This window comes from Necator americanus, chromosome IV, assembly GCF_031761385.1.
Source record: "Necator americanus strain Aroian chromosome IV, whole genome shotgun sequence".
NCBI lineage: Eukaryota > Metazoa > Nematoda > Chromadorea > Rhabditida > Ancylostomatidae > Necator > Necator americanus.
This window is the reverse complement of record NC_087374.1, coordinates 38,873,272-38,882,435: the sequence shown is the minus strand read 5'-3', so window position 1 is coordinate 38,882,435 and position 9,164 is coordinate 38,873,272. Positions and strand designations below refer to the sequence as shown.

The following is a 9,164-nucleotide window of genomic DNA, read 5'->3' as shown; positions in this document are numbered from 1 at the left end:
AAAAACCAATATCTGAAAAGACATTTACGAAAAGGAAATCTTGCAAACAATTAGGTTGTGTTCGTGAATATACGTTTAAAAGTTCATCACATTTCTACTCAAACAAAAGATACGAACGTGAACAATGCGAGCGTACAAATTTTTACCAGAAATAGCTCCCAAGTTTGCATTTTTGGCATTTTTCCTTGCACAATCGGAGTCTTAAGATGATCGAGTTTTGATAAAACCTGAAAATGAAGCAAATGCCGAAGACAGAGAACTTTTTGGCTCTTTTTTGAACTTTTTGCATTAGGTGTTTTTAAGAAATCCAGATTTATAGTGATTTAAAGGAACCACTTCTTATCGGTCGTCCCACTTCAACTGATTGGCATAGTTGTCCCAACCTTCAGCTCCAACCGATTTTGCCTGAAAATACCACTTTTGTGGTATTTGGAGTTGTTGAGAAAAAAATTTTAAACTTCTATGTGGTCAGCTAGATAGAACTAGGAAGAATAAAAAGACTCATAATGATACTGCATACAACGTACCTGGACCATTGATTTTATAGTGGACAATCTTTTCTGTTTCATTTTCCATAGGGAAAATAATGCGATCAGCGGTAACAACAAAGTATAAAAGGGAACAGTCTGAATATTACGGTAGAATTGATCTGTCTACATTGGTAAAGAATTGTAGAGAAGTAGACCGGAAGATCACATGGTTCCCAATGCTTTTGTATGTCAATTGAAAGATCAATAATCAATACATTCTGCAAGAAGGAAGGAAAGTGCAATATTGTTCTTACTGGAAAAGTTCGTATACTAAGTACTTTCCCATCATTGTTAGTTTTTATTAAAATATGTATATATTCCACGGATCTCCCTCACTAGAGGGATCACAGCCGGTTAGCCGAGAGGCTACGTGGCGCATCCCCGCGTGGCAATCGCGGACCAAAAGCGGACTGACCAAAACGAGACGACACCACCCTCTAAACGCCGTATATGAACCTGGAGAGGAACTGTTCTTGGAACCATGCGACAGTAGAGGTGTTGGTGGAGTTGGCATCCTTGTCAACACGAGCATGGCAAAGGACATCGACTCTTTCGAACAACTTACGACCCGAATCGGGCGTCTGCGGATGAGAAGATGTGGTCCAACACCAGCTTCGACTATCTTCGTCTCTAACGCTCCAACATCAAGCTACGAAGAAGAAGAAGCCGAAGCTTTCTATATGGACCTGGAAAAGTTCTACCGAGAAGATCATGCCTTCTACAAGGTCATAATTTGCGATTTCAACGCCAAAGTTGGCCCAACAAGAACGCCTGAGGAACTTCATATTGGGACCCAAGGCCTACAATGGAATGAACAAGAGAGGCTCTAAGAGTTCATCATGACGACTAAGATATTCCATGGAAAATCGCAATTCCAGAAGCCCTCCTCTCTACGCTGGACGTGGGGGTCACCTGGTGGAGGGGACCGTGATGAAATAGACCACATCATCGTCAATAAAAGGTTTTGCCTGACGGACGTCGCTGTTGTACTAAGGTTCTACACGGGATCGGACCATCGCCTCCTCTGAGGCGATGGTTTTCCTTCACAAGAAGAGAATAGAAAGCCGCGGAATTCAGAGAACGAAATCCCAGAACTGTCATTAATTGGGATCTCTTCGCTACGCCAGCAACCTTTTGGGAAGATTCGGCAGTGGACAACATCGATGAGGAATATGACCGGCTTGTTGAACACCTTCACGACTGCGCGAAGAAGTCTGAGAGTTTTAAAACCATCAAGAGATCGACACACTGGCGAGGCTAGTTACACGTTGCCTGTCGGAATGCAAGGTTCCTAAACAGTGGAAGACCAGCAAGACCGTGTTGTTGTATGAAAAGGGAGATCCACATGACATCAGCAACTATCGCCCAATCTGTCCGTCATCTACAGGCTCTTTACAAGAGTGATCGTTAATAAGATTGGAAAAGTCATGGATGAAGCACGTCAATGTGAGCAGGCAAGGTTTTGAAAAGGATTCAGCACGTTTGACCAAATTCACAATGTTTCGAAACTCATCGAGGTATCACGAGAGTACAAGATGCCGCTCTGTCTCACCTTCATCGACTTGAAGAAGGTCTTCGACTCAGTTGAGACGGAAACGGTCATGGAAGCCTTAAACAACCAAGGCGTCCCTACTCAGTACATAAAGGTACTTCGAGAGTTGTACAGTAGCCTCACGACCGGAACTTCGCCATTCTACAAAAATATCATCAGAAGTGAAGAGGGGGGTCCAGGGATGGTACAGTGTCACCCAAAATAGCCAGCCACCCTCGAGAAGGCAGTACGAAAGTTGGAATGGGACGACATGGAAGTGAAGGTTGATGATCGGCAGCTACACCATTTGCGCTTTGCTGATGACATAGTACTGATAAAGCCTAGCACCAGCCAAGTGGAACGAATACTGACCGAATTTGACGAAACATGTAGATGCAGTGGTCTTCAGCTGAATCTGCAAAATTATGCGAAACGGATGGGTCTCGGATGCCCCATTCACGCTCAACGGGACGAACATATCCGAATGCACCAGGTACGTTTATCTGGGTCGGGAATTGAACATGATGAATGACCTGACCCCCGAGATAGGCAGGAGGAGACGAGCGGCTTGCGGAGTGTAGTGAAGAAGACCAGGAACACCTGACTCCGTTCTCACCTCTTCAACACCACCGCACTTCCTGTTCTGACCTATGCTTCGGAAACCTGGGCATTTCGCAAGCAGGAAGAAAACGCGGTGAGCGTTGAGCGCGCAATTAAAAGAGTGACTAGGAGTATTCCGCTTCACGCAAGTGAGGAACGGGATTCGAAGTTCTCTCCTACGTCAGCGATCGAAGATTAGAGACGTCGCCGCGTTTGCCAAGGAAAGTAAAAAAAAAGGTGGGCCGGACACGTGATGCGCTTTAACGACAACGGTTGGACCAGAGCCCTGAGCCACTGGGTTCCCTGCGACATTAAGCGCACCACAGGAAGGCCGCCGACCCGATTATCAGATTTTTTCACGGATTCCTTCAAAGAAAATTATCATGCTTCTCGTGTCCCACACGAAAGGAGGAACCTCTGGGCGACTCTGGCACGCGATCGGAACAAACTGAAGAATTACTGGCCCCCAGCGCGGCTAGTTCGAAGATCAACGGGAGTCAAGGTGATTAAGGTGATCAATTAGGGAGGATTCAGCGGGATCATACCCATAACTGTAAACCAATCTACTAAACCCATCAATTCGTGTAGAGATCCCGGAATGATTAATTTTATGGTATGCTGCTTTTTATCTTGACCATAATGCATCACTACTATACAAAATACCTTTGAAGCCAATTGTTCTTACGTAGCTTTTCGTTTATGGTTGAAGAGAACACGAAAATCCTCGTATTTTATTCCAATTTTCGCAGAATGAACTAATATGCTAGACAACCAAACTTCTCATCCTGGAAACATTCCGAACACTCAAGTAAATCTTCTCCCTCTCTAGAGTGTTAGACAGTTATATATTTGAAGGCATCACGCCACAAATTTGGGGTGGTGCGGGTTTCAAGTGGATTATGTCAATACTTGGTCGTAAATTATTGAGAGGGGGGTGATTCCGTCCATTTCCTCCTAATTGCCGTAAAAAAGGGCTCGAAGATGGGATACGTGCACAGGGTTGGCGCGCTCCAATCGAACTCGTCGTAGAAAGTAGGGCTCCAGAACGCTCGAAGCCGTATCTTCCGGGCCGTTTTTTAGGAAGTGATGAACGGAATCGCCCTTTTCTCCATTATCTACAACTCCGTAAAGGCATAACCCACCCGAAATCCGCACCACTCCAGTTTCGTTTGGTGACCCATTTAAGTGTTCCTCACATATTTGGATCAATTGTTCATAGAAGTTGTAGCAATAAACTTACGTATCCAGCAATGATTTTCGACTTGAAAGTTGCCTCTGAATCTTTCGAAGGGTCGAATGTTAAACGCAAATAGAGTATGGACGTAGAATAAATGAAAAAAATGATAAAATAAAACCCCGACAATATGATTATCAATAAGGAAGAGCTGGCGTTCTGAGAGTTCTCAAAACGTTCTGTGAGCCCTTGAACTCGCCTGCAACATTGTTTCTCCTGTCTGGTAAATTTATAAAATTATTTCAAGTTGAGACATTCTGATGAATAACGAACCGTGATTTTCGTTTGCTGTAGATGTATGTAATGGTCAAAACTGGTAAACTGACGGCACTAATGATGCTGAATGCAGCCAGCATTCCGTGTAGCACCGAAAGTTTGCTAACTGGGATGAAGAAGGCGTTGATTTGGGGTGCTTTGAAATCTTCACCCCAATAAATAGGAATCATTTCCATGAAGGGAGCTGCAAGCTGCAAGTAGTCATCCTCATTCACCTTAATTAGAGACTAAAACTTTTGGATTTGGAGTACTCCTGATACATTTTTGCCTCGAAGTCAAAACCGTTGTTGCTCTAAGCAAGTTTTCTGCAAAAGTGGTTCTACCGGTCGAAGTATACTTTGAAGGGGGAACGGTAAAGAGGGTCCCGGCGGATTCTCCGCGAATGCCTCCGAGACATAACGTGCCCAGTGGATATGCCGGCGGATACGCGAACATATCTCGACGAAGTCACGCTCCAGTCGTTCATGAAGATGCAGACAACCGCCATAGATGTTCTTCCTGCCACAGAGACGCAGAAAACTGCGCAGTTACAAGGAAATATGCAAAGAAGAGTGGTGTGAGCTGTAGAAATGACCGAATAAGTCAAAGAATAATAGTGTTAGATAGAAGTACATGGGATTTTGTATGGTGTTCTAATAAAGAAAGGAAGTGAGTTTGTCTTTATATCACCTTCAGAAAGTCTAGAAATCTTGCCAAATTTGAACTCTTTTTGTTCCTGTAAGTTCCCGGAAGTCAGAGATACAGAAGGTCCCTCTGTCCAGAAATAAGTTAGGCTACAAAAAAGCAGTTGGGAGTTACAGGATAACGATAATTCTCATTAATTTTGAGTTATTTTTGAAACCTGGAATGTTCCGTTTTAACGAAAATTTTCACGTAATTCGAAGCTATTAGACACATATTTATCTCATACTTCGCGTGAGGATTTCTCTTGCTTCTGGTACGATTACTAAATTGAGGTCACCTCATGTTACAAACAGTACAGTAGGTAAGACTTTACGATTAATCGAAGGGTTTGTACCAGTCTCGTCTACGAGGATAGTAAAACTGAAGTGATAGCCCGCAAGTTATTCTATAGGGTTGACACGCGTTCTTAAACCTGGCCCTGCCTGCGCACGACTTTCCCAGTCAGCGCAACGACGGGAAAATCGCTGCAAGTACCAACTTACAGAAGCTTAGGTCCCCAGCTAGCCTATTCAAGAGCCGGCTTCCATCGCTCGCCAGCGTTCTAGGTATCTGCTATTCCATCATTCGTTTTGTATGCGATTTTCTTTCGCCCTGTGTCTTTAAGTTGTATGTCGGACCCTAAATCCGTGTTTCCGCCATGCCATGGGAGGACATCCGCCATATCACAGTCCATTAATCCGTAGCGCGAACAACTTACCCACTTAACCAGGTGTTGTGTTTTCCACTTGCATGCATCCATGTATTGCGTGATCGCCGTGAAACTATATTGTAGCGATGCTACTATAGTAAAACACCTATGTTATCGACCGTGTTTCGCATTTTATTTATGTCTGGGGGAAGGGGGGGGGGGAACATAGAGAGGGAAACCGGGAAATCGCAAACCCATCCTGGCTGTCGTGCCCGGCACGACTTTCTCAGCCAGTCGGCACCCTTTCCCAGGCGGCGCGCGGGAAACATCGGCACTGTACTACGGTAGCGTCCCCGCGCCAGCCACAGTATATAATGGCCGGCTCCGAGCACTCGGGGTACATTCTCCTTTTTCTTCCGTTTTGTGGTGTCATTCTTTATGCATTCGTATTTCGATCTATGGCCACGTGTCACTACCATTATCCGCATTCTACCACTCACTGCCATTTATTCCTGGTTGGCTTCCCTTGGGCCCCGAACGATGTCCACCTACCGCTTACCGTCGACAACCACTTCCATTGAGTCATTGACACGCGGATCATTGATTCGCCGTTTATGTCGTGTATTATGTCTTGCCATGTATTGTCGATATAAGGATAAAACCGCATGTATAACCACGTCTCCCGCAAGATATCCACAGAAGATTAGGGTTGATGGTGGAATCAGGAGGCAGCCCTGAGGCCGCTGAAGGGGGAATCGGTGCAGGGTAATGGGATTATGGGCGCGAGCCCGCAGGGTTCGGAGGGCTAGGCCACCATGTGGTGGCTAGTCCAGCGCAGGGCCTCGGGTCCCACCCGCTGATGCCTGCTGCTCTTCTTCGGAGCGGGTCCAGGGCACGGCACTCGCAGTGGTGACCGGGCTCCACTAACCGATGCCGGCTGCTCCATCTCGTAGAGCAGACCTAAGGCACGATAAAAATCACAACCCTAATGAGAATAAAAAACTTATTTGTGAACTTTTATCTACTAGTCGAACTGTTGCGTGCATTTGTGTGTCAGATGATATACAACATCTTGACACTAATTTCACTTCAATGTGCCCCTTAAGTTTGAAAAAAAAAATGCGAAAATAAGATAAAAGATAAAATAATGCGCTCGCGAACTATTGATTAGCCCAATATATTCGTGTCCATAACATCACAAAGAAACACACAAATACACACAGAGACAGAACTTGCCATCATACTACTTGATCAATAATCTTGGAATTTGAAAGGATGAAATTACCGTTGTAGACAGCAGGATGTTCCCGAATTTTTTAGATTGCTCCTCTAGATCGATAATGGAGAATGTCGTTAAGAGTCTCTCGAAAAGAACAACGATCTTTAAAAAAGCAGAAAAATCAGGCAGAGGTTACAGTATTAGAAAAATAAAGAGAAAAATTAAATTAAGAAATTAAAACTGGGGATTAAATAGCGGCAAGCTGTGAGCGGTAGGCTATGAGACTAAAGCTTACATCATTAGTAAAGCGAGAGATTGTTCTGTGAAAAATCCTTAGCTCTGTTCAATGAGTAATACTCCGAATAAATTCAATTTCAAGAGAGTTATCGCAGGCTAAGTCTCACTTCTCACTACTTTTACAGACGCGCTGCTGTTGGGTTCCTTTTCCATTCAACCTTACGCATTTTGTTTCGTAAAATCCGTCATGGTGTTCACTTCTTTCCTGGTCAAAAAAAATCAAGTTATTGTGCTTTACGGGAAACTCGAATGCATTGTGATAATTTAAGATGCCACTCCATGCAATGTGAAGAAGTAACCCGTACCTGGGTATTTTCTATCCAAAGGATAGCGAACATAAAAGAGATATGAAAAATAACATAGAACGGGCGAGAAAGGATCACATCACATGGGGAGATGTAGGTGAAGGAGAGAAGCAGTTGATAACTCTGAAAACTGTCTATTTTTCGTGAATTAATTGCAACAGTTTCAGAAAACAATTCGGAAAACGGTGCAAACAACGTTTACACTATGTTTGGACTCCAATCTGTTAGTGTTCAAAGAAAGCAAAAACGCAAAATGTTGAGCTTGTTATGTAAACCAAAGGTCAATTTTATTTAGTTTTTATTTATTAATCCCAGAAACTCTATTCTTTATCCTTGTGAGAAACGAATTGCCCCCAGTCTATTCTTCTACTCAAGAAAAGGTTTTAAATAAAGGGCTGGCGTTAAAGTTTGCGTTAGTGATGCATTTTTCACAAAACAGTGGTTAATTTGAGTGTGGTTCTGGCCAATTTTTGTGCGATTTCGGTTCTCAGATATGAAATCGTAATAAATGTGCCTCGAGCGCCTTTAATAGTCTAATCACGGTCAGTTGCAAAAAGAAAAACACTGAATGTTGCGAAAATGTCTCGCTTTGTCAAGTACATAGAGACACTCCGCATCAATGATTTGGAAAAGCGGGAGCCAATTTCAACAATCACGATAAGACTATCTTTTAGTTAGATATTTTCTATGATATTTTCTTCTAACGATATATGATATTTTTGAACTTTTATTTTTATGCTTTCTTTCACTTTGAAAAAAGTTCACAAGTTATTCCTCCACCCAATATCTATCATACATCTTGGAAAATTTAGCGTTTGTTCCTATATAATGCATTACACTGTGAAAAAACTTGTCATCCTTGAACGTGAAGGAGGAGAGAAAAAGTGTGATCAACATAATCGATTTTCAATCACTACCCATGTCTATCCGCAGCCGATTAATCACGTCCCACTCTTTCCTCGTCTGGAAAAATTGAATGCAGAAGGAAGGCCTAGCGGGCTAGTCTTCAGTTCTTCAGGTTGTTTCTCATGTGCTTTTGTTCTCCTCTCGTTTTCTGGCTTTTTATTCTTCCTCTGTCACAGCTCTCAACATTTTTTATTCTTCTATCTGGCATCCCGTATCCTGTCGCTGCAATGGCCATTTTTCACTTTTCTCTTTTTCGAGTGCGTGTCGCTATTTTGAAAATAAATCCATAGCGTTTTCTCTCTAGTTTGCTAACCGATTATTAACCACTCGTTGATCTACGTTTACCCTAACAATTCCTCACAAAAGAAAGTTTTTAGGTTGAGTTATTTTCAGTCAATAAGGATTATTTTCATTTCACGTGCAGTTTTCCTTCCTGAACTGATACTACTGAAGCGTAAATAGGCAAACATTTTATAATCTTTTGCCTCGACACCATCCGTTTACTTTAAATCACTGTAATTCTTCTCTAAGTATAGAGTTCTGGATTTATGGTACTCTGTCAGGCTTCCCATTTACTTCTGCTTATGTCCATATCAGTCTTCTATCGTTCTCTTGGAAAAAATTTCAACCCTTCGAGCTAAAGATGTAATTGGAACAAATCGAAATGTTATTCCATGTTAATAAAAAATTCAATTTCAAGGACTGTAACTGGTGATATTTTAGTTCTCCTTTGTCTGGCCATAATCTTTAAAGATTCTGAGAAGAAAAGCGCATAAATTTCACATAAAAGTGGTTTTTGCTTTGTCTCTTTGATACAATTTAGTGGCGTAATCTACCTATAAACGACATATTAATGGTGAAAACAAAATTATAACTCGCTCACCTCAAACAAGAAAATAACGCTGCAATGAAAAATACAAGCAGAAAAGAGCGACAAGAACAGGACCTTAATCA

The 9,164-nt window shown here is 42.6% G+C and overlaps 2 protein-coding genes across 3 annotated transcripts in view; both read left to right on the top strand.

Moving 5' to 3' along the window:
- Window positions 1–838: 838 nt before the first annotated feature.
- On the top strand, window positions 839–1,360 carry RB195_004014 (uncharacterized protein; the record flags this gene model as incomplete). The annotated part of the gene is made up of 1 exon (XM_064201930.1): window positions 839–1,360. The coding sequence occupies one exon, from the start codon at window positions 839–841 to the stop codon at window positions 1,358–1,360; it is 522 nt and encodes a 173-aa protein (XP_064057811.1).
- A 705-nt stretch (window positions 1,361–2,065) lies between these two features.
- RB195_004013 (uncharacterized protein) overlaps window positions 2,066–9,164 on the top strand; it is a gene marked incomplete at both ends in the record, with an annotated part of 37,588 nt that continues 30,489 nt past the window's right edge. Inside the window, 3 exons of one of the 2 annotated variants that reach the window (XM_064201929.1) lie at window positions 2,066–2,176; window positions 2,288–2,554; window positions 2,611–2,766. In XM_064201929.1, the coding sequence (XP_064057810.1) occupies window positions 2,066–2,176; window positions 2,288–2,554; window positions 2,611–2,766 (534 nt within the window). Of the gene's footprint in view, window positions 2,177–2,287; window positions 2,555–2,610; window positions 2,767–9,164 lie in introns of those variants that run through there. The other variant, XM_064201928.1, reaches the window with a different exon arrangement.